Raw genomic sequence first — 25935 nt, 5'->3', positions numbered from 1 at the left:
AATAGGAAGTGAACCTAATAAGTGGACTTGAGTGTGTTTCCTCATTTCCTGTTTTGATCATGTTGGTGGAGAGCAGAGCCCAAAATTTTCCCCCAAAGGTGCTCAGTCACGTTACGAAGGTCATAGTCAATGAGTCATACCATTCAGTGAGCCCTTGTGTGCTATGAGTGGGAGCACAGTCATCCTGGAAGAGACCATCAGGACAGAATTGTTTCATCATAAGGTAAAAACGATGACTCAGTAGTGATTGACATTGACATTTCTATCTCAGGGGACAAGATGATCCAAACCGTGACAGCAAAATTTCCCGCACAGCAGAGCCACTGGATCCCCTCACCGTAGCAGGAAAGGCTCCAGGTTCATCAGCCAAAAAGCTTTGCATTTAATCCCATGGCAAGAACAACAGACGCATTTCATAAAATATCCAACTCTCAAACTAGAGACAGCTTTTCAAGTAAAAGATCCAGGCCTTGATTTAACAATATATAATTTATTTACAACAATTTTCGGATTGAATTACTATACATACCTTTCTGAAATGTCATAGATAGATATATATACATAAGGCCAAGTAAATACTTGAAAGCACTTAGAAACGAATTTCCAAAATTCTACCCACAAATCCATATCATTGTCCAAAAAAGTACAGAAAATCTCCCTTAGCAGAAGTTTTTCCATCGCCACAAAAGTTTCGACAACAATTTACATTAACGATAGGGAACACAAAAAAAAAGGTTAAAAACAAAGGAACATAAAGGAGGATTATACAATTGCATAAGCGCTGTGGCATGTAATAAATACAGCATTTTTGACTTGCAGAAAGGCAAGGAACATTGAATCAAGGAACTAAAGAGAAAAAAACCATTCACAAGTACAGAAGTCTATTGTTACTTCAAAAAGAAAACAGTTTAGTAAGAGTGACGGGGAGGTATGCACGCACCCAGTCTCTCTCTCTCACTCACTCACACACTCAAATACATCCTTGACACTGAATAGTAATGAGTGACACAAAAAAGTACAGTGCTGAGATGTTACATTTCTCCCCATAACACAGGGGTGAACTGACAGTATAAACCCTTGAACAAAGCTTGTATGTTACTGACACATACTTACACAGAATTATCAGGCCTGGGTTTTCTCTCAAACTGTATTCATCGCACACGCGCACACACACACTGAGTCATAGCAGAATTGTTAGATTTGTCGGATGAGCTAGATGTGAAGATAAGATGCTCAACATCCTGGCGGCTGGTGAATTACATTACTGAAATGTGCTTAGGCAACATATCCAAGACGATGACGGAGGGGGGTGAGAAAACACACACACACGCTCTGACTGTACAGCTGCCGTGGCTCATCTAAACGTGCCGCGCCGGCTCCGGTTCGTCAGCGTCCGAGAACCGACGCCCTCACTCTCCAATTAGCCACGCAGCCCGCCCACCAATGTGGTGACTCGTTAAGCACAAGTGACAGTTTCCACCTTGTATTTTTAAATGCTTACAGTTACAGAAATCATCAGGTGCGCAGAGTTAAGGACGAACAAAACGTCGACAGAAAGCTTTCCTGTGAAACAGTCTCGAAACCCTTAACACTGCAAATACGCTGCTAGATCGCCAAAGAACAGTATATAGGCAAACACGTCACGGTTTTAGACTTGACAAATGCTGCGCCAGTTAAGTGTCTTTTTTGGCTTCATATTAAAATATAATTTACATTTGTTTACAAAGTGATAAGGTGACACAGAGTACTGCGTAAACAAACAGCTTTGAGATGCCTTAAAAAGAGGGGGGGGGGACAATGAAAGAGACAGCTACTCTAGAAAACAGTGGATTCGTGGACACGGCGTGAGGATGCGGTGGCCCTCGAAATGATATTCAGAAAACTTTGGTTAACAATTCTGCTGATATACAGTATGCAAAGTGACAGCACACGGCTGGTATAGAAAAGTATTTACAAATTATGCTCGGCGATCTGATTCAACGTGAAAAGATTTTGAGTTTTTGATCATTTTCACGGGATCTTTATATAAACTGGTAACGGGACTGTGAGGGGAGATGTGGTTTAACGGGATGGGTTAAACGAGCAAGGCGATGGACGACGGTATAAAAAGAAAGTCAAACTTTCTGCCTGCTACAAGGAAACTAATGTACATTCCAAAAAATCTGACAATCATTTCATCTTAAAGGTTAAAAACCATTCGAGCCCGCAGGATTGGGCCGTCCTCGCTGTTTGAATGAAAAGGGGGGGGGTTTTCGTTATAGCTTTGAACAGACAACTTCACATGCAACCCTGAGGCAGACACAGAGAGAACCTATGGCTAGTTTGGGACTGCTCACACCTCGCCGAAGGAAAATTGCTAAACGAGAAATTTTTGTGTTTGTTTGACAGATTCGAGAAAAATAAAAATACTGTTAGTGAAATATGACAGAATGCAAATGCGCCGCTGCAGTTTATGGATTTTTGCATGAATCTATTGGATAATTGTTGCTGTCTGGATACAGATAGCCAAAAAAAAAAAAACCCTTTCAAAGCATCTATTTGTGAGCAGAGGGGGTGACATTATGAAAAAGCTGCTCTTTACTTTATCTGAGAGACGGGCTTCTCTCTGATGTGGAAATACTGTTTGCCACACAGCAAATGCAGAATTCCCACCAACATTGCTTTATGAATAATACAAACAAAGCTGCACAATTACCCTTTCAACATGAGTAATCTTGTGATGATTTTGAAGAATTTGTTGTCAGATTTTTCTGAGGGAAAGTGCTCTACATAATTCATATGGAATAATAACCCTTCGGGCCATGTTTTTAGACTACAAAAATCAATGTAATCAAGAGGAAAATGTCATTTTAGAAATGAGCTTTGACGACATTCAGCGTTCGCACACGTGCAGTCGGCGTGCCTCTCGGCCCTATGGCTCCTTCATTAAGCTGTGGAATTTAAAACAGAGAAACGCCACGATGAACGATTGGGCTAATATAAAATGTGGAAACCTTATGGATCAAAATCAGAAGGCTTTAAATAGAAATTTCCTTTAAAATATGACTTTAAGTCAAGATATTACTCACTTCCCAAAAAAAAAAGGATCCAGGGAACCCAAACCTCACATATATCGATTTAAAAGCAGGAAAAGCTGCAAAGCGTCTCACTGAATCAAGATGTCAAGATGTTAGATTCACAGTAGTGATACCGGCTGGACTACAACACACACAAACGCACACACAAACTACATGAGATGGGTTGTTGGGGGCTCAGACACACAATCTGTTTTTAAACCAGCAAGTCCAGAATGCGCTACAAGCCGTCTGTGTGTTAAACAGATTATGTGACTCACACACACGCACACAGTCTCACTAGGTTGCTTTAAAATAAAAAAATAAAAAGGTAAAGAAAAAAAAGTGGGCTAATCTTCTGAGTTGATGTCATGTGACGAACCTGCCAATTGCATATGTTGCTGGTTCTCTTTAACCTGAAATGACCTGCACCCTTTTTTGCCACCTTCCTTTTTACTGACTGTTTAAAAAACACACGGTTTTTGAATCCAAGTTCAAAAATTACCAACTGAATTTGCAATATTGGCCATTACTAATAGCGTTACATTTGCATATTGCTCCTTGTTAAGCCGTACGCGGCCTGTTTAGAAGAGTTAATTTGATGTTACCTTTGCAGCAGAACTAGGGTATGGACTAATTTAACTCGGGTCTTTGATGGGAAATAAAAGGTATTTTCTCTACTGAGTCTGTGAATACGTTTTCCCCAAACACACACACACCCAAACTCTACCCCCTTGTTCCTCATTTGGTCTGTCATTTAAAGATTTTTACTGTTTGATGGGAAATAGGGACTCAATCCTACATAAACACTTTCTTATCTTCTAAAGTGAAGAAAAGGAACGCTGGGACAGCTCTGTTCTTCGATTCCCGCTGCAGTTATCGTTTTTTATGTGTGTAAGATTGTGTATTAGTGTATCACGTTGTGTACTTTTCCTCGGCACCAGTCTGTCCCTCTTTTCTAGGTTAGCACTCGCCATCGGAGACCAGGAATATCATGGCTTCCTGTTTGCCGATGTCGGCCATGACCGTGGCCAGCTGGTTGATGTTGCCGCTGTGGAAATGTTGCGCCTCCCATAGGTCCAGGATCACAGAGGTTGGGCTCGCTTTGGATGCAAGGAAACTCATGTGTCTGCGGGGTGAGAGAGAGCACAGAACACAGAAAATTAATTAAATCAAGCAACGCACGCACATCAGAAAGCAGAGCCTCTCATTTTCTCTGCACCTAAAGAGTGTCAGGAAAACCTTTCACCAGGTATTTTATTGTGCTGCCTCTTCTTGTAACTCTGTCAATGTCAGGTTTTATTGTGGGTTATATTGCTACATCCTGATATCTAGTGTCGGCGCACTAAGTAAAAAAATGATAAAAGCTACAAGAACACAGTCGGAGCTCTCGAAACTGCCCTCACGTACAGACTCTCTAACAATTCTTATTTGAAGCTTAACTCCACAACCCTCATTCCCTCTTTATTTGATGTTGAAATTGGCCCCAAAATCCCATATAGTAAATCCTATATGGACTTTCACAGTTAAGTCGGAAGTGACCTTTTCTATTTTGGGAGCAGAACCTTTACGATCAAACCCAATCAATGACAACAAAGCAGTGGCCCGAGTCAGCTGGATATTTGATGTTGAGTGGGACCTTATCCCCGCGGTAGCCGAAGATGCTTGTTTGATTAAATGGCATTTCTCTGTTTTTCCAAATGTCCGGGGCTTTAACTCTTATGTAGAACCCACATGACATTAAAAAGGAGAATGATGTAAAGCACAAAGAATCACCGTGCCGTGTGGGTGTTTCGGTGAGGGGGGAAAGGGGAGACAGCAAAATGCCACCGAGCCTTTTTCACCTTGAGAAAGGTCAGACGGAGTCCGACTTCCTCGTGTCTTTCTGTTTGCCTGGTGAAGCATTATGTGGAGGTTATAAACACGTGACTGCAGCGGTAGGACACAAGCACCGGGAACACATCGTCACCGTGCTATTTTAAGTCAATTGGATTTTATAGAACGTGAACGGCTCTGGCTCTGCATCAGGACAACGCAACAAAGAGGAGCGTTGGTCAAAAAAAAAAAATCATTTGGGAATGAACCTCTGTGTCATTATTAAAGTTAAAAAAAGAAGAAAAAAATGTGTCAGCCCTGCTTATTCACCTCACCGCGTGAAACAAGAGCTTATCTTGCATGGCTCAAACGCAGCCGCTCGCACCGTCTTGGGAGAGAAAGATCAAATAAAAGGTTCTTGGCATTTTAAGTTTTATTGATTGGTCCCGTTCCGCTCGGTCTGAACACTTTACACGTGCAGAAACAAACACAGAAATGCAGCATGACAGAATGCCAAGGAGCTGCAGCCTTTTGAGGAAAACGCGTTGTTAAGGACAGATCAAACAACGGAGCAGTTGTTCCTTCCTGAGGTCTAAATGAGAATTGATTATGTTGAGCAAAACATTGCTAATTAAACCTGTAGTGCATCAATTCAATTTGTGATTAATTGGGGTAAATAAAAGTTGATTGGACAAATTAAGTGTACCTATTTGATTTCATTACCAGGTAGAAATTAAATTGGAGGATAAGGGATCAATGCCCGACTACGCTCTTGTTACAGGTGCTCTGGTGATAGAGTACAGTAGCTGTGAGAACGAAGTGGTCGGCACAGATCCAAACCTATTCCAACTTTATTTTTTTTTCCCCTCTCCCTGCCGCTGATGGGCAGCTAGCTCGCTGCATTTCCAATTACAGCTGTTAAGCAGAATGTAGCAGGTAGAAGTTTAGCTGCAGACTTTAAGCTTCTTACCTGTTTCTGAGGGAGAAATGAAGAAGGGGGTCATGTTTTCTTGCAGAAATGATAGCTGTATCCATCAAGTCCGCATTAATCCTATAATACTAGCTGTGTCAAAAGAGGATTAGCTTGCTAAAGCATTACTCTGTTTACCTGAACTTTAGGAAAAACACTCCGCTGAGGTGAATCACTCCACACTGATTGTGCTTGATTACTGAAATTTCAGTTTTTGTACCAACATCTGTATTAGTACACCTCTTTCCAATCATTATTTTGAGTGAGCTGCATTCGCATATTGTGCATACCTCTGCTGTGAAACCTCACTTCTCCAGAGGTTTGGATAAATAAGGCTCTTCAGAATTTCTTCAGAGCTTTCAAAGCTAAGCCGCCGGCTCCGACATGCTCTGACAACAATCAGATCAGCAATCAGATAAGGCGTTATTGTAAAGCTGATCTTTACCTCTCGAGTTTAAGTCTTTGTGCTAGCATTCTCCAGTCGGCTCCGTTGGGACAGGGGGCATCCAGGCTGCTGCAGATCTTCTGCCTGATGAGGTACGGGATCTGAAAGGCGCTGGGTCCCGCCAGAGCTGTGGCGTTACTGTCCATTAACAGAAACTCAGAGTCCAACGCTCGAGTGTCCTGGAAAGGGGGGGGGGGGGGGGGGAGCCACACAGGTTTTCTGAGCTCAGCAGAAAAATCGTCTCCTTTACGAATAACCAAAATGATAAATAGTAGCTGCAGCATAATCAACCGCAGCCTATAAGTGAGCAGAACGAACGTTACCTTGGCAATGTTAAAGTCCAGGCTAAAGCTCTGTCCCTCCCCCTCCACCTGCCACACACACAGCTGGCAGGTGAGCTCGCAGGTGCTGAGGCTGAGCCGCTCCAGAGTGAACGTGCAGTGCAGGTACCGCTGGGAACCGTTCCAGATGTGGTAGAATGGGATCTCCTGCAGCAGCAGAAGAAGGAAAAAAAGAAGCACATGCAGCAGCACAGTCAGAACTGCATGTCTGAAATGCGCCATAACACGACCGCCTGCCTAGAATACACTGAGATTATCATTAATTACACTGACATAAGCTGTCATCATTATGGCTAAGTATATCTGAGGCAGCGGAATGACAACGTTCAATTAAGTTAAAGGGAATAAATGCGCTGTTACTGACAAATAGAATCTTTAATAGGAGTTAAGAGCTGCCAGCCCGACTCTGCTGATAACAGAAGAAATCAAACTTTGGATTTTAATAGATTACACACGCAATCTGTCACGCTGGCAATGGAAGCATTTCTTTTTCTTCCCTTTTCATCTATTTTCATTAACTTGCTTTAGCTTTGTACTAACTTTCAGGCAGATACACAAATGGTGGCATTAGTGTAAATTCTGAAATATCACACCACTACTTTAAAGCTAAAGCACATCACACGGTGAATGCATAAGCATACTCAATAGCTCTGAGTATTGCTGCTGTATAGGCTTCAGCTTCTGTCTAGCAAACGGATACCAGAGAGTCTTTGGGAGAATGCATTTGAGGCTGCAATTTCTACTTCTCTCTCTCTTCTGCTGCATATTCATGACTTGTTTGCATAACCCAAGAGAAGCACAGTTGTAATGCTGGAGAAAAAGGAAGAAAAAGTGCACACTAACTCCTCGCTTTACCCCGAGTTCAACGGCTACCAGGATTCTCAGTCTGAAAGAAGTGTGGCCTGCAGCACATCCTACTAACCAAATGGGGGCACTGTTACCCAGGCAGACTGGCAACAGAGCAGCCGAGTGAAACGCACAGAAGTCTTCATGGGCCCCAGGGAGACTAAAGGCCTTTTTGACTGCACTGCTGAGAGGGGAATAACACTTCCAAATGAACAGGCACAGTCCAGAGGAATAAGCCTCTGTTCTGGGTGCATTGTTGCCGCCTTGCTTGCTTGGCACAGTCTGTGTGCTCTCATTGGGGACCCGGTACTCAATGCTCACATAGTTACAGCCAGAACATTTTCTAGTCCTCTTGGAACATCCCTTGTGTGTGCATACGTCGGGCTGCAGTGTAACTGGCCACGCGCAGGTGCGGGGAGTGCAGTAAGGTGGAGCCGATCCAAAATTCAGGTTGCAAAGTTCGAGATATTTACATACTGCTCTATATTTCATACGAGCCCCCTTTGAGAGAGCGACAGCTAGTATAATCAATCAGCTTGCAGCCCTGAGTTAGAGGAGCTGAATTGCGTGCACTATGCACATGTATACACTACGTGCACACTCGCGGTCTAGGCACAGGGGTGCACACACCAAAAAAAAAAAGGTTCCCTCTACTCTGACAAATGACTTTAAGTTCCAAACTGTGCCAAGAACAGAAAAGGTTATTGGACAGCAGAGTCCTGCAGTAACAGACTTAGAAACACTCCTTTGTGTGAATCTTTAAAGTGATCAACTGAAGCCAAACCAAAACATGCTTAATTAAAAAGTCTGGCCCAACTCAAATGGAAAACAACTTTCCGGAGACGTTAGGAGACCACGAAGCCTCATTAACAATAAAAAAAAAAGTTTCTCCCAAATAGCTTCTGAATAGCCACTAACTTTTTAACTTTTGTTAACATGTGTTCAATTCATTTTTGACTTTTCTGGATGGCTAATTTAAACTAACAGACGGCACAGATTTTAAATTGAGCTCATAAACAAACACATTCGACGGCCTTATTACTGCCGGTACACAAATTTGACAGATTCGGCCAGGCACTTGTATTAAATCTCCTTGCTCCCGCACTGATCCAGAGCGACTCCCTGCCCCTGCAGCCCCCCAAGGGCAGTCCAACGCACCTGGTAGCCGGCTAGCAGCTTGCTCCTCCAGTGCGCCTGGGGCATGTCATGGATGGACAGGCGCAGGTTGTGGTAGCTGTCTTTGAAAAGCAGGACGTGAGGCTCGTCAATCAGCCGACCCCGAGCTGCCGCTCCATCTGCATCACCTCCTGATCAAAGAGAAAGAGGCGAGAAGAGGTGTCAGGGCTCGGGGATGCGGGGGGGGTACATTTACCAACACACTCGCAGAGGTAAGTGAAAACGTGTAAAAACAATCCATAACTGTTTCCTGTTTACACTTTGTCTGGTGCATCACTCACGCACACAAAACGGTACCGCTTTGGAACGAGGATGTATCAGCGCACACACACACACACACACACTCACGCATGTCCAAAGAAATACACAAAGACATGGTGGTGGGGACACTGAATAGATTAAACTCAAACAGAGAGAGACACACACAAAGGCCTGTTTGCGCACACACACACACACACACACACACACACACACACACAGCATGGGTACAGTACATCTGAGGAAAAGAAGATAGTGTCTCTGCGTGCGGCCGCAAAGGACTGGACCGACTCGTCTCCACGGTGCTTTAATGTCATCGCAAGGTTGATCCTCTGCCTCGGTTTGTATATGCCGGGCTTTCAGCATCTGCATTAGCATGCAGGAACTGCAGCCATTCCCAGCCTACTGGCTACCTGGGCTGTGATGAAGTAAGTGAACGAGCCATTAGTCAACTGCTCATTGTTCTCGCATGGCGAATCTCCTTAATTTCATTTTTGTTTTTGTGCCAGTAGAGATTTGTAAATGCATGCTTAATATTTTAATCTCTGTGGGACTTGCTCAGTGGACCATTTGTTGCCATCCAAATGACCATCTGGAATGGGATGATAATATCCGGCACATTTGCCTCTGATTTATCAATTCGCTTTGAGCTGGATGCTTTGTGCTGAACATGTCCTCAGAAATCCAGCGCTTTGGTTGCCATTCACATGTGCTCCCGTATACTCCGATCACAGGAGCATACTACAACAGAGAAAACAGGCCTCTGAAATTAGTGGCGTGAAAAGCCCCCCGAAATAAGATATGTTCTTTTAATCTGTCTGAGGAGGGGAAACAAGATGGCAGCAGAAGGAAAACAGTCAGCCCGGGCGTGCCTCGGAGTCGTACCTCAAAGACAACAGCTCCAAGAGGGAGAAGTGCGTATAGATGGCTGCCATATGTTGAACGCTGCATGCCAGCATGGTTGCCCATGGTATGATTTCAGCAAAGACATCCAATTAAGGTGGAGAATGGTGGTAATTTCTATCTGCACAACACTGATTCAATTTTCTGCCCTCTTTCCCAGGAACAGGCTAGACTGATTCCAATTATAATGGAAAGAAAGCTGTTAATTATCCATTTGGAATCTCTACCTGCGTTATTTGATGTGCTCTCCCCTTTGACGAATGAGCACTTTTTGGTTCAGGCCGACAATTGAATTTTACTGTTTGCTCGTCGCGTTGTTAATTTCCATGTTTGCTTTGTGCTTATCTTCTTGTTAACGTGATTATTATGCCCCTTGTGATTATCTAGATTGATTCCTGAATTTGCATTGGTTTACTTTTTTTTTTTAAACCATAAAAAAAATCTAAAATGATCTGAATGTATGCATCTAGCTGGAATATACTTCTCCATGCTCTGCCAGACAAGAGTCTTGTGATGTTACCCAGTCCACTTACTCAGAGAGGGAAGGTCAGACAATGGCGCTGAATCAAAGCGTCGAGGTCTAATGAGTTAATAACAGAGGGCAGCGCGTTCTCCACAGAAAAGCCCTCTGCTATTATGTCTCTTACAGATACAAAAGCCACATTATGTGGGCTTCCAGAGAGGTTCATTTAAACAGTTCTTAAGCACAATTATTTGTTGGGCGGCGATTAGCATTGCAAATTGGGTGTTGGACTTTGATCAGGTTTTGACCTATAGAACAGATCTATAGCCCCGCTAGCAGCAGAACGAGTGCAGAATGCCAATTATCCTATTATCAAATGTGGCGACTAGAATGAATACTAACTCGAGCCGCCTAGCAGCACGTCAGGTTCAAGGCCGGCACACCGGGATTACAATCAAAACAGAGTCTGGGACATGATTCTCTTGCTACCTGACAGGGACACTGAGGGGGGGTTGAACAACACGGCATGATGCATTTGCTCCTTTAAAGTGTGCTCATGTCCTCGCTTTCAAAATGACACCGTCTCGCCCGTATGGTGTTTGTGTGCGTCCGAGTGGCTGTGACTGTGTGTATTGCAGAGTGGCTTTTTTCTGCAGGATTTCAGCATATGTTCTGGACTGAGAGAATAATGGCCCTCTTTACGCCCCATTATCCTGTTAACAAATGACAGTGTGAGCGAGCTAATAGATGAGAAGCTAAATTTGACCGTATTATTTACTCTTTCTGGGAGGAAAACAATGCAAGGTTTGGAATTAGTTTATCAAATCACATATTAATCATGATTGCACCAGCTCAGTTTTGTTTCCCCCCATTCAGGGGAAAATAATAAGAGCTATTTTCTCCTAAGGCGCCCTGAACCTGTACAGCTATGGGAGCATTAAGATGCATGAGATGGGCGAGAAGTTCAAGTACCGCAGGAGAAAACCCCCTTTTGTTCTGACGGAATTCGAGATAGCCTGGGGTGTGTGTGAAGACTGTGAATTTAGAGTCAGGCAAAGCCAAGACCACCCCCTGACATTCAATGAGGCTGGCTAAAGAGAGTGAGATAGAGCAGGGAGGAGTGAAAAGAGCAGGAGCAGGAGAGGAGAGAGACAGAGGCAGCTTAACATTTGTGTCTCCAGGTCACTAAAGTGGCCAGCTTTAGCAAGAGAGATAACAGGATTACTGCAATCATGGCCACAGTTTTCTATGACTTCAACCCCCTTTATACCCTCACTCATGTCCCCCCATCCCACTCTCCACCCATCCCCTCGGCATGGACCAGAGCTGGGACTGTAATGGACTGGGGGCCGGGCTCCACCAGGAAACAAGAGACACTCATACAGCTAATCTCTCCGGGCTGGTGATGACAGAAAGAGGTTAGTGGCTGCACCGAACGCTCTCCTGCGACAGAAAAGAACAGCCAGCCTTGGACGCCGGGTGGAAACACAAACGAAACAAATCAAAGTATTAGCAGAGGCGTATATATTAAGAACTGGACTGGCACAAAGCTGCAGACTTTCCCCTCACAGCAAGGCCAAGCTGTTTCTTGTGGCCTTGTGTTGTGCCGGCTTTGTGTGTAGCAAACTGATTAACACAACCAGCTCTAATGGAGATTATGAGTAGCCTTTGATCAGTTAATTAGTCAAGCTACATGTCATCCGAAACATGGAGCTATACATGCACACGGGCGGTAATATCCTCATAAACTCATCCTCAGCCCCTCACTCTTGGCGACGCGGTGTCGTCGTGTTTAAAAATGTGCATTCATAGTGAAGATCCATTTTCAGAGCTGCTCTTTTCAGGCAAATGCATTTGTTTATAGAGAGTAGCCTGGCTATGTGGGCTCCATAAATCTGTGTATTTGTCAGCAGGATGTGACAGGCTTTTCCTCTCTGACTGAGAGTCTATCGGTCTGAGCTCCAGTGGCCGTGCCCGCTACAGTCAACTCTGATTAATAACTACAAATAGAAGGGACTTGTCTGCTCAGTTATAAATGGGGACTGTGTTTGCAAGGGAAAAGATGCACATTCTGCTTGATAAATCACAGAGCAGGACGGGAGAAAACAGCACACAGGAACACAGAAATATAATATGGAAACAATTTCTCAGCTGGGCTCAGTGATAAAGCTGACTGTCTTGTTTAACTTAATGCCAGCAATTACTGGGCTATGCTCTTCTGTTTTTCTTCTAGAATTTGTTGCCAGTAACTTTTGTAATGGAGGGATCAGAAAAAAAAAAACAGTTTGTATTTCACTCCGTACATGCTGCTTTTTTCTTCTCTGTTACATAAAAGCTACAAAGTTTCCGTTCAAACATGGCTCGCTGCTCAGCAGCTAGCAAGGAAACGTCATAGTGGGAGCACATAAACAGATTATGAGCCCTTTTTAACGCAAATAAGAATCATTGCTCGAGGTCAAACACTGTACAAAAAGAATCCAGGGGCCACTATTTAACCAGCAAGACATCAATTAAACACCCATTTAAATCCTGGAACATACATTTCTACAATAGGGAGACAGAAAAGCTAAATGTACTGGACTCGTAAGGTGTTACTGATGAGGGAGCAAATCTGCAGTTGGAAATAAAGCACCAGGAGTACAAAGAGAGTTCACTTTTACCTCAGCATTTAATTCCTAGATCAAGACTTGGAATTTTATGACTCTAAATGCCACATAAAGGTACAACAACAAACACCTGTATACACACGTGACACACAAGATAAGCCACCCCTTGTATCTTGGCAACCGTGCCCTTTTATTGCCATGCAGCCATTCCTTTTGGAACCAGTTGTAATGGCTGCTACATCTAAGCAAATTTATCCGAGTCTACAAGTATTTATGATGCTTTGTTTTTTAAGATGATCTTTTATGTTGGTGATCTGTCAACTATTTACTTCAATTATATTTGCACACTGCCAACAACAGTTGCCTCAAGGCACTTTATATTGTAAGGTTAAGAGAACTCCCCAATAGTCAGATGACCCCCTATGAGCAAGCACTTGGTGACAGTGGGAAGTAAAAACTCCCTTTTAACAGGAAGAAACCTCCAGCAGAACCAGGGTCATGGAAGGGGAAGTCATCTTCCGTAAACAGTTAGGGGAAACAGTACGAAAGACACCCTGTGGACGAGAGCCAGAGATTATTAATAACTAATGATTAAAGTGGTGTATAAACACAGAGTGTGAAAAGAGATAAGAGAAGAAGAGATGCTTAGTGCATCATGTGAATTGCCTAGCAGCACAGGCCTATTATAACAGGCAATTGCTATAAAACAATGCAAACTGTTAAGCTCAATATCAGTCTGAATTGATAGCGGCTATGGGAAAAAGTAAGCATCGTGCCAGGAGTTAAACTGAGCCAGCCAACTTACCCTAAGCAGAAACAAAGCAACACCTACCATAACATACTGAAGTTATTTTAAATCTCTTAAATCCATCTTGTATTTCAGTGTAATATTACACAACTTGTTTAGTTTATCACAAATTTATTTTAGCTACTGAGTATTTTTAATAGGGAAAGTGTACAAGTACACCAAAATCATCTCTGATGAGAACCTTACACTAGATTATAATGATATATACACTGCCCTGCTAGAAAAAACAAGTCCCACTAATATTTCCCTGGATCATGCTTAGACTTGATGAGTTATTTACAACATTTATTTCTGTCTAGAGATGCATTACTCTTGTGCCAAGATCTTGTATTAATGCTGGGAGAGTCAGACTGTTGCGTAAAGTCTTCTCTAGCCCACGCCAAAGATTCTCAATGGGGTTAAGGTCTGGACTCTGTGGTGGCCAATCCATGTGTGAAAATGATGTCTAATGCTCCCTGAACAACCCTCTCAAGATTTCTGTCCGATACATCCTGGCACTGTCATCTTGCTAAACCTTGAGTGCAATGGAAGGCTGTTGCCTATTTGCTTAAATCCAGGTGGTGACCTTTTTTTGTGTAGATATAGGGTAGGTCCCAGTTTTTCATGTGGAAGATGGTCAGTTTAACCGCAGGTGGCATACCCTCTCTACTTTTAAGATTAGGCCTAAATGAAAACTTTCCTCTTTCATAAAGCATACAGTTAGGGCTGTATCAAGTGAATCGTCAAATAGTTACCCTGTAGTAGGTCTAGACTTGTTGCAGAGGGAAGAGATTTTCTTCTTCATTTACATTTTTTCACTCTATGCATAGATACACCACTTTGCATTTAATCATTGGTTATTGTTAATCAACTAATAAGCAGTCTCACAGTCAGTCACACCCCATCTCATCACATCACGGGATTTCAGAAACTAATGGGTGATGTCACGGTACCTGGGTCCATTTTTTATACTGTCTATTGGCATGCTAACATACACAACCTAAGCAGCATGTCGTAGGCAAGACTGTCCCAATTAACAGCTGCTCCAGCCTTTGTGGTCTTTGAAGGAATTGGGACACATGCATACTTACACTTAGTGCTCGTTAGCAATATAGGCTAAAACCGATAAGCATGTCAGTGGGAGCATATAAAGAGCTCTTTCAAAAGTCGAACACAGTACAAAATTGTACTATTTCTGCTACAACAATAATTAAACAAGAAACCTTTACTATATTCTCTATGAGGCTGCGTTTCACAATGCTTCACCATTAGCATGCTAACAACGGTCACTGGCAATGCTAATGCTATCATTTGCTAATTAGCATTAAAATCAAAGCCACTGAGGATATTAAGTTTAAATTATTATTATTATTTATTACGGTGCTATCTTACAATCTACCTGAGCATCATGCCTACTTGTATGAAATGTCATTTAAATCTGTCAAATAGTGATCAGAGTGGATTGAAATGGTGGCTCAATCTGACAAGTACTGCCAAAACAAGCAAATAAATAAAAAAATCCAATCCAGATATTTATCAGAAACACTACTGCATCAGTATTTATTATGGTTTCTTTTACAGTGTACTGGTTAATATAGGAAAAAAAAATCTGTGCTTCAACCTCAGTAAAAAAAAAAAAATCTGACAGGGAGTGGGTGGTTTATAAATCATTTTTAAATGTTTTTTTTTTTAACTGTACAAAAAACACTGGCCTCACAAACACAGACATGTGGGTGTAAAGGAAGCACATTTACTTATCAATAAACACAGATTTTTCATTAATGTTCCGCTATTCAAATTTGGATTATGCTCAGTGGAAAAACATACAGACTTTCAAAAGCTGTCAGATTGCGAAGAATATCACAGCTAAATATATATATAAAGAAAAGCAGCTGCACCATATTCCAGTCCTGAAAAGACACCCTTACAGTTAATTAGATAAAGGTGTTAGGTGTATCTCTGCTCTGAGTTGGAGGCTTGCTTCACTGCAGTTGTGGAATGGCAGAACCTCAGTGATGCTCTCCCACAGGTTTAGCTGGAACAAGCGAGCGCACAGCAAGGGCGCTACCAAACGCTGATTATGTCGCCTCTGCTGCTGTGCCAGCCTTGGCTGGGCCGATCAAGAGTGGGACACACATTAAATATTAACTTAATTGGTCCCAGCAGAGCCGTGCTAACATACGGCAAGCATCAGACGAAAATGTCACTGTTTCCCCAGAGCCCCCGCACACTTAGGATCAAAGACAATAACATTGGTTCTAATCTGCTGTAATTGGGAGATAAGAGATTCAATGGTACAGCATGCATAAGTGTAGCTGAATGCATTTGTGTTTGTGCGTGTGTGTGTCTGTCATTCTCCCTGATGGAGGCTTGTCAGCTCAGAGTGACAGCCAGCAATGGGACTAGTCAGAAAAGCTCAGCATCCCTTCTGGTTTCTACACTTTCCTCTCGCCACTGAACATCCATTTTATCTCCCGTCATTGAGCAGCCTGTTTAATGCATGGAAAGTTAATATCTGCGGTGCATTAGCGGGTTGCAAGTGTGGTCATAAAAGTCACATGTGCTGAAGGTGTACTGTACATACACTCTTCACTGCACCACCTACCGCTGGTCCACCACTCTCATGCACTACAATTAACTCTAATGGTAGCCATAGTGAAAGTCTAATCATAAATGGTGCATTTTAAAGATAGTGATTAGTGATTAGTCTGAACCTCTCCAGGGAAGTTTAATCTCCACTCAAAGTAGTTAATGTACTTGCTAAATGAACTGCTCCCTCCATAATAGCACCAAGAGCAGTGTGGAGTCGAGATTACTAAGCAGCGTGGGCCACGTTCTAAATCACTCACTAAAAACTACAAAACCCTGGAGACGCCGTGGCTTACCACAGCACCAGGTTGTGTGAGAGACGGGGAGCTAATGCACTCAAGGGCGTCGAGGGAGCTGCAGAGTATGGCAGCACAAGTGCTGGAGTCAACAAGCTCAGATGTCCTTTTCTTGGCTAAGAGAGCCGGAGAATAGCAGAACAAGAGCTAGCCAGAGGGAGAGGAAGAGAGAGAGAGAGAGTTTTTGTGCACCAGCAGCCTTCCTGCATCCAACGCAGACACACAAGGTCATTTCAACAGTCGCACACTATTGGGTCATGGGATGATCTGAATAAAGAGAGCACGCTACCGTTAGAGCGACTCTAATGTCAAGTAAACATATGGGCTGAAATGTATCTGAGGAAAAACACTCTTTAGCTCCTGTGTCACATTCTTTTCTACACAGCTCATGAGACTTTTAGCCAGGACTTTTCCCGAGTGTGTCGGCTATCATGTGATAGCAGCAGGGGCAAAACTGAAGCACAAACGGACAGACGTAAGGCATGAGAGTCTGTACACAGTTTCCATCTCATCTTCAACTCCCTGGCTGTGAGAGCGCTAATTTCAGTGCAAGCTCCCATTGACTTTCGTTTGCCGATGTCCCGCAGACGTCCGTAGATTGCGCTTGTGGAGGGGAGGTTAGCCATTAAAGCCAGCGAAAGTGGACTCTAGCGGGAAGTGGCACTTGTGGCTGTGGGTGGTGTCAGAAGAAGAGGAAGAGCTCAGAGGGAGGGAAAAAAAAGAGGTGTGGAGAGAGAGCAAGAGAGAGAAGAGAGCGAGCGCACAGGGGTTGCTGGGAAAAGATTGGGACAGGCTCTCCTTTTAATTTACTAATTAACCATGCAAATGAAATCTTAACAGGCTACTCAGAGGCAGTCCTCGGGGAAGGGAGGAAGGCATTAGTGCTTGATTATACTCTGTCCATGTGGAGGGGGGGAAAAAGCGAAGTTGAAATATGCTGTTGAACAAAGTGATGGGAAACTTCTTGGCCCGTGGCAGCCAAGCAGAACCACAGCTTGGCTGAAAGGAGTGAGATGTCTCCGTTGACATGGATGGAGAAAAGAAAAGCTAAAAAACCAAGAACAACAACCCAAAAAACATACAATATATATTATGTGTTTAAGCTGGATGTGTGGATTGTTTCAATTGACTTAGGGTCAGTGTGTGTGTGGTGGCGGGGGGCAACCATCATCTGAACAAATGGCACAATCCTGAACTGTACATGGTGTAATCAGGCCTGCGATATCATTCAATTTATCATGGCTGTGCCTACCTCCTACACGTCTGTGCCAATTTCTGCTAACCTTTCAATGTGACAGACAAAGCTGTTAGACATAACAGTCCACCTATCGCTCAGCTGATTCGAAACCGGCCAATCTCAGGCCTCACAAACTGCCCGTCACACACAATAATAGGCAGCGCCACAATTTTCACAAGTTTACCTTGAAGACGTCCTGCGTGTCGTCCATGCAGTATACCCTGATGTTGTACTCCAGCGTGGAGCAGTAAGCGTCCGAGAAGAGCACCAGCCTCAGGCGCTTGGCGGCGCCCATGTGCAGGGACTCGCCCACCAGGGCGAATGTACCCAGCTGCTCCGAGAAGAGCCGGCACGTCTCGGCCTCGAGCTGGCAGTAATAAGGGTCTGACACCAGCTCCTCTCCCATCAACAGGACGTCCTGGAAGAGGCCGGGGTGGGGGAGGAAGAAAAAACACAAAGTGTGGATAGAAGGTCAGGCACCCAATTTATGTAGGAGGCAAGGGCGATGTGTTTGCCTGGATATCTGGTGTGTGTATGTGTGTTTGCAAAGGGCTTTTAGGAAAGCAGACTGGCGCAGTAGAAGGGCATCAAACTCTATTGTTCGTGCTGTGTGACAGAGTAACATCAAAGGTAAAAGGTCTTTAGGTAATGTTTAGATCAGGGGGAAAAAGGTCTTCTTTGATCTCGCTTCAGATTCCTTATTCGCCGCAGTACAACTTACTACATCCTGACGTAAAGACACACACCTCCTCATACAAAGACATACATCCTATAGAGCACCATCAGTTTCCTTAATAATGCATGAACGAGGTATTCAGTTGACATGAAAGGAGACTTGAACAGATTCCTGGCAAGAACAGACGCTTCTGCAGAAAGGAAAGACTGGAGGTGCGCTGAATATTGGATTATCAGGATTGCTGGAATTTCCTACAACATTTCAGATTTGTTAAGAAAGGTGAAAACAACTTGCCAATTTATCTGCAAAACAACAGTCTTGCCTGATGGTGAAAAGTGCTGAAAAACACTAACAGGCAGTACAAGAATTAATTGGTGCTTTAATTTGCCACGGAGAAGAAAAAAAATGACAGGTTTAAAACAAAAACAGAAAAAAAAAACCTCAGAAGCAACACCTTGCATTTTTCATCGTCGTTACAGAGCTGAAATCCTGCATCGCAAATGCATCCTTAATAAGGATGAGACACCTATGAAAATATCCCATTCCATCACAGTACGGGATATTTTTCATGAGATAATTCCACTGCTCTCTGAGATAATTTGATGGAGACAAATTGGACCCAAGGTGACAACATTTTCTCTAAAATCCCTTCATGCCAGTTGACTGACTCTACCCATTAGCCAATCAAGCTGAAGAGAGCATTCTGCCTGCCAAATGCCCAGCGAGCCCCTGTAGGATCGATTCAACCAGACACCATCTACATCAATAGAATTAGTATTGACACAATTCATTTGCTATGCAACCACAATGGAGTCTCACTTTTTCATCATCTTAATATTTCTACAGAGTGGAAGAGAGACCGAGGTGGCTCAATTACGCCACTAAGCGCTCGCTCTACGAGCAATTCATTCCTCTTTCTCCCTCTGCATGCCTGTTATCCATTTTCACTCTCTCGCCTTGCGTCGCCCTCGCCTGCATGGCGTTCCTCTAGATCTGCATTACCTGCCTGTCTACTTTTCCTCTCTCTCTCGATCTTATTTCTTTTTTCCCCCCCTTCCACTTTTCGTCACACTCTGCAGTTATTTCCACCCTCTCGTCTTCTATTCTCTTGTCCACCTGGCACTTTTATCCCCTTTGGTGTCCACGCAAGTCAGGCCGTTGGGCTATATTTGGTCCGGCCGATGATTAAAAGGGCTGGTCTAACCTCTGCCTCAGACAGGCCAATCCATCCCACAGACACCCCACCGCTGACACACGGGGGGGAGGCTGAATAATTTATGCACAATATCGAACATGAAAGAAGACCTAGTAACACTCCGAAGCCCACCAGCACCCTTTCCAATCTCTCTGGATTGTCGAGATGGTTACACTACCTCAAACTGTGCTTGTTTGTGTGCGTGTACCTGTGTGTGTGTGTGTGTGTGTGTGTGTGTGTGTGTAGGCACCAAAGGTTCTTCCCAACTGCATCCTATTGGAGCCTGGCACTTCTGGTTACTTTCAAATTTCATGGATAGAAAAATGGGGAGGGAACTCTGTAATTGGAAGCCGCGGTCAGAAATGGTCAAGGAGCACTCAGAGGAGTACTTTGAGGATCAGTAATTTGCTTAGAGAATTTCTGTTTTGAGAAACATGTTGCTTAGCAACTCGTCAGCTAGAGAGCCAGCGCTTCCAGGCTTTTGTTCAAGCCCCGATGAGAAAACACCTGATGGTCAATAATTTAAACCCGATGGAGTAGATGAGTGCCGGGTCAGAACTATCTCCGCTATATACCACTGAGTGCCTTTCAAGTCACTGCTGAGCAAGTTTGTACTTTTTTGGGGAGAAAAGCTCTGAATAAGTTTAGTAAGACTTTACAAATTCACTGGATGGCAACTTTGTCTTTCTCCAAAGGATTTGTGCTGGAATGATAGTGCCGTCTTACCTCCCAAGCGCCCTCATAGTTCTGCTTCTTAAGGCGCACGGCCCAGTTATCCAGGCATGCATCAAAGCAGTGGTCCATGCTGAGGATAACTGGCCGGCTCAGGACCACCCCCGGAGGGCCACAACTCACAATGGGGCTGAGGAGGGTCTGGCAGCCAGCCAGGGGTAACCTACACCGGGGAGAGGAACAAGAGAGAGCGATGAATGCTTTTACTCATTGAGATATAAGTGAGAATTTATCGGTCTCTTGTAAGCAGGATATGATACTGTCACCTCTGCAAATTATCTAGCAGCTGTAACAGAGAATCATGAAAGCCTGCTGGACTCGCTGACTTGTCGCACCAAGCTGTGATGACTGAGTAATAACATGACACTACCGCGGCATGCTGCAGTGGCTGTGCCACGAGAGACTGAAGTGCAGCAAGCCAGATAAACAGTGTTTTCCCAAACAATTCATTTAACTTAAATAGTGCACATCCCGGTAAAAGGCTACGTTATTTATTTACATCCTTCCTCCACAGTACTGGCACAGACTGCTAAGCCGTTCCTAATGGAACAGTAGAGCATCAAAACAAACAGCCTAGTGGCAGGGAAGACTGCCAGTTAGACAGCGTTAAAGAGACCCACCTTAAATCTTCCTTCCTCTGAACAGTGAGATAAATCTCATAGATCTTTCCTCTGGGGATGGCCTCGGGAGGAATGAGCAGACTGATTCCTAATGCAAATAACAACAAAGGGAGAGAAGAGAGGAGGGGGGTAAGCAGGAGGGAGGGAGGGGGACAGGCTCATTTGTTCAGAGTGAACAACGCTTTTGTCATCCCACAAAGGAAGCCAGCCTACTCGACAAAACTGTGAGGCTGCAAAAACAAAAAACAAATCTATTCTGAAGGTCAGAGGCAGCCTCCTTCAGGTACAGTAGATGCAAATCTCTGCACCGGCAGCCGAGGCGGCACACGTCCCCACGGTCAACAATTAGCTGAGACAAAAGCGCACGCTGCATCGCAGTTTAAATGTCCTCCGTCTGCCACCAAGTAGATAATTGAGACCATGGAACAGACTACTCCAGGAAAATTGCACTTCCCCAGGAGAGTGTAGGAATGCACACTGGAGAATAGGCAGAGCTATTGAAATAGCTTGAGTGTTGTGGCATTTGCGCTGTGTTTCCGGTGCCAAAATCATCCACTTAGAATCCCATTTTAAATGTTGTACAAATAGAGACTATGTGACACAATCTCAACAGTCTCTGCATGGTAAAACTGGGCTTCTATTCACCATAAAACATCTGTTTGAATAAGGCGAAGGTGCCTAAATGCTCACAGCCTTGTCTGAATCTATAAACCATGTCTTCCATGTGCCCACTCTGAAACTGTGCTAAATGACAGTATATCTGCTTTGAGTTGAAGCATAAAAGTGCTGAGAATTTTTCCCCCCCTCTGTGTCCCACTGAGAAGATGGGTGCCAATGCGTGGTATAGTCAACATGGCTTTGAGTTAATCCATGCATAAAACATCTTCAAGAGAGTGGAAGAGAGGCACACAGAGAGAGAGAGTGGTGGCAAGGAAACAGGAAGGGAAAAAAAAAAGGACCTTTTCTTCCACAAGACGTACCAGCATCGGCTAATCTGGACAGCCTACAATGAGCCAAATGAAAACACTGTCTTCCAGTATAATTATATAAGCTCTAATCGGCTAATGTGAAGAGGGGAAGCAAAATAGGGACTTAATGATGGCACGGTGGACTTTTTATATCTTTTATAAGGCCGATCTATGCCGTCTTTTTCCCCCCTTCTGTCCGTTCTCTTAGCATAAAACTGACACTTGTGGACATTGGCTACAACCCCCAACCAGCTCTGTCATTAGCCAAGGAAATAATTGGAATAATTTGTTATAGATTTTATTCCACATTTCTTTCGGGGCACGGCGTCTTCGGCACACACTCATTATATCTCATCTCGTCACTGCACTGAATGTTCTTTTTAGTTATTCATGCATTGCTGTGTAGATGTGGCTTGTTGACAAATATAAGCAGAATCGCTGTTTTTTTGTGTGATTTAATGTTGGATTAGTGACTTTTTCGGTGTCCCGTCTTATTTCCCTCATAACTGATGGAAACTAATTTGTATCCCATACAGAAATACAGCCTGCGCGCTTCATGGCTGTCCTGGCATGAACCTATTAGGAAACATGAGTTTTAAGGCTGAATAGTCTGGAGTGGGTTTCAACAAGACAGTTATGTTTATGGGACTGAGCCGTTATTGTTCAATTCTCCTTGCAAATGTCCAGTCACAGACACTAAAGCAGGTGTAATAAAACATATAAAGCCGACTCGCTCCCGCAGCATTTCCAAACACAGAGCAGATGTTAAATTGTTTAGATCATGCTTCTTTGTGAGCTTAAAGTATAGCTGTAAACAGAGAAACATCCTACAGAGGATTAAAGATGCCATTGCACGACACAAACTTACAATACCGTGTCTGGTGAAACATGGCCCGAAAAAAACAACTGTTTTTACAGTCCAAAGTTGTTGTTTTTTTATTCCACTTTTATGAATCACGTTTATAAATTTGGGAGCAGTAAAGTGGAAATTGCTTTCAAGTTTGAGGTTTCACTTCTTATTACGAAGAAGCCAAAAGCTGTAAACAGAGAAACATACGGAGTGGTGGGTTAGCTGTTCTCTGTGCAGTGTTTGTGACTGTCATTCTGCATCAGCCGCTATATGGACCTCCAGGGCAAAATCAACTTCTAGAGACTGACAGATAGTCTGCTGCACCTTATGTCTGCAGCACAGTTGCCTGTTGTCACAAAGAGCTAACAAAGAAATAATGTATGGAGTGCTATTAGTTCAGCCAGCAACTGCATCTTTGGTAATAAATAATAATAGACAGATAGCGATAGCGTGAGCCTTCATCCATCCAAATGAGCTGAACCGAGTATCAGAGTTTGTTTGTTACCAAAGAGATGTAATAACACAGACTATAGAGAGGCAGCAACCACATCACGACGGGTTTCAGATCAGACCTTCTGATCATTTCCAACACCTGACATTTGATTTTAGGATAAATTCAAAACGTTAATTACTGTTAAAACTGAGTTATTGAAAAATAATAGTAGGTTTGTGAAGGTCCCGTCTCCTGTCATCCCCAACTGGTCACAGCAGATCGCTGCCATTATCTGAGCCTTCTACTGCTGGACATTTCCTCCTGTTAAAAGGACATTTTTCCTTCCCACTGTTGCTAAGTGCTTGCTCATAGGGTGATATTTTAATATTGGCGTTTTCTCTGTATTACTGTAGTGTTGTTACCTTACAGTATAAATTGCCTTGAGATGACTTTTGTTGTGATTTGGTGCAATATAAATAACACTGAACTGAGGTGAAGATCAATTTCTAGATCAACCTTTAAATAAAACAAGGTTAAACTGCATGTCTGTAGAACTTGCAGCTTGCATGTATTTTAAATTCTTCAATGTTACTTTTTGCACTCTCTTTTTTGCACTCCTACACTTCATGAATAAGGAAGTATCAAAGTCCACCATTTGTGTCCTTTTAGCTCCTACTTTAGCCAAGTTCTCACAAGCACATAAGGGGAACCTTTGAGTGACCCAAATGTACATTTATTGGTCAGTACCCAATGCCACTCATGTGGTGAGTGAAACAGCAATTTGGAAATGTATACATAATATTTATATGTATCCATCTATATAAATAAACCATCATAGAAATTATAGGAGAACTTTGATGTTAGCTGTGTAAACAACAGATAGCTTTAAAAATGATACAAACAGGAAAATTGGTCCAGGCTTTAAGCCTTTATATGCAGCAGAGGAAATATAATGGAATTTTGACTCAGCAAAGCAAAATATAAAAAAATCTTTCCTAGCATTTCCTCTCAGCTACCTAGGGCATCCAAACAAACAGTGAAGCAATGTAGAGAGAAAATGCAGAGAGGCTGGAATAGGATTACAAGAAAGCAAAAGGCCACAACAACCAAAGCGGATCCAAATAGGCCTATTTCACAGCAGCTTTTTTCCATAAAATGTTAGCGAAACACACATACTAATGCCATTAACAGGGGTTCTGTTTTATTCAGGCACAAAGCCTTTATTAATGTGATTAGTAACACCTGTGTTTCCCTGCCATTTTATGTAAAATTGGCTGCAGTGTGGCTATGGTTTACTGAAAACCATTAGCCACAGACCTGCATGCACTGGTAATGTGGGCACAAAGGATTTGTTAGATAATACATCATGTTAGGTGGTTGGAAAGCAAACAGAAAAAGATCCCCTAAGGGTATGAGGTTCTCAGGGGGACCACCCTAGTTAGCAGCAGAGCCTCAGGTGGGTAGAAAGCACCCAAAACTGTTTGGTAACCCCACACTACTTGCCCCGGGTAGTAAATACCTCCTCCTGATGTTAACCTTATTATTTCTTCTGAAAACACACATCAAGGCCCAGTAATGTACTGCACTGGTGTTATTTGCTCTCAGAAAAGGGAGCATCATGATGCAATATGACATCAACCAAAGCCTCCAATAAATAGCCAATAAATATGACTTTCTGTTTACAACAATAACAGACATGTAGCAATAGTGAGCTTTTTTGTTTACAGGTGATTACAATACGTGAACAAAAGCTTAAGTGGAAGTTTTTTGGGAGGTTTTAAGCCAAATCAATTGATCTGAACAGTGTGAGTGTCAGAATGAAACCTAAATAGATCTTAATGAAGAACCTACCTGTGTTGGGGATAGTCAGCCTGCCGCCTAGGAAGTTGAAGGTCCCGTAGGAGGTGTTGGCCACGTCGCGGGGCAGCGTTTTAAAGTAGCTCTGGGTGGAGAGCCTGCTCACAAACTCGGCAGCAGCATCAGAGTTGAGCTTGCCGTTGTGCAAGGTGTGTGAGCCGTTGGGAAGCGGGTCCAGCAGAGGCCCGTTGGTCATCGAAAACTTCCCGGTGGCATCGTGGCGAGAGCGCAGGGTGCCTTGATAACTGGTGGTGGTGGTGGTTAGATCAGGCTGGATGGTGAGTAAATGGGAGTTCTCTGTTTAGATGATAAAAAAAAAAGCAAAAACAGCAAAAGACAAAAGCAAACGTGTGAATCTCAAAGAGTGGTGGGAGGAAGGCTGGGGAGGGGAGTGGAGGGAGGGGGTCCCTACATCACAGAGACAGACCTCGCACTCTCTAAAGCTGTTGCGAGCCACACAGAAAACTGAAACAAACAGAAAAGAAGACACATGGCGCAGAAAACAAGAGCACTCGCACGCGCGCGCACGCTCTCGACAATACACAAACACAAATTCCAGTCAAAGCCAGTCAATTCCCATCCTCTCTCTCTCTCGCTCTCTGTTTCTCTATCACTGTCTGTCTCTTTAGCAACCACACAATCAATTCCAAACAGAACTCAGATGCAGCTTAGCATCCAGAATATATAAAGGCTTTTTTCCCCCTCTCACACTGAATCACAGACACAGCAACCCAGTCCCCCATCTCCATCCAACTCAGACAGTTGTATTTCTATTACTCGCTGTTAAACCTCTGAGGCTCCACACAGGCAGTAAACAGA

At 43.5% G+C, this 25935-nt stretch overlaps 1 protein-coding gene across 1 annotated transcript in view; it reads right to left on the bottom strand.

Moving 5' to 3' along the window:
• Nucleotides 1–470: 470 nt before the first annotated feature.
• The window catches only part of unc5a (unc-5 netrin receptor A), a 153061-nt gene continuing 127596 nt past the window's right edge, over nucleotides 471–25935 (bottom strand). Inside the window, 9 exon segments of the mRNA XM_025897508.1 lie at nucleotides 471–4182; nucleotides 6284–6462; nucleotides 6607–6771; nucleotides 8629–8750; nucleotides 8753–8777; nucleotides 17970–18203; nucleotides 20383–20551; nucleotides 21009–21096; nucleotides 25111–25413. Coding sequence (XP_025753293.1) covers nucleotides 4017–4182; nucleotides 6284–6462; nucleotides 6607–6771; nucleotides 8629–8750; nucleotides 8753–8777; nucleotides 17970–18203; nucleotides 20383–20551; nucleotides 21009–21096; nucleotides 25111–25413 — 1451 coding nt within the window. The 3' untranslated portion in view covers nucleotides 471–4016.

The sequence above is a fragment of the Oreochromis niloticus genome, linkage group LG2, assembly GCF_001858045.2.
Source record: "Oreochromis niloticus isolate F11D_XX linkage group LG2, O_niloticus_UMD_NMBU, whole genome shotgun sequence".
NCBI classification, from domain to species: domain Eukaryota; kingdom Metazoa; phylum Chordata; class Actinopteri; order Cichliformes; family Cichlidae; genus Oreochromis; species Oreochromis niloticus.
The sequence above is the reverse complement of the archived record's forward strand: the minus strand, read 5'-3'. Positions and strand labels throughout refer to the sequence as shown.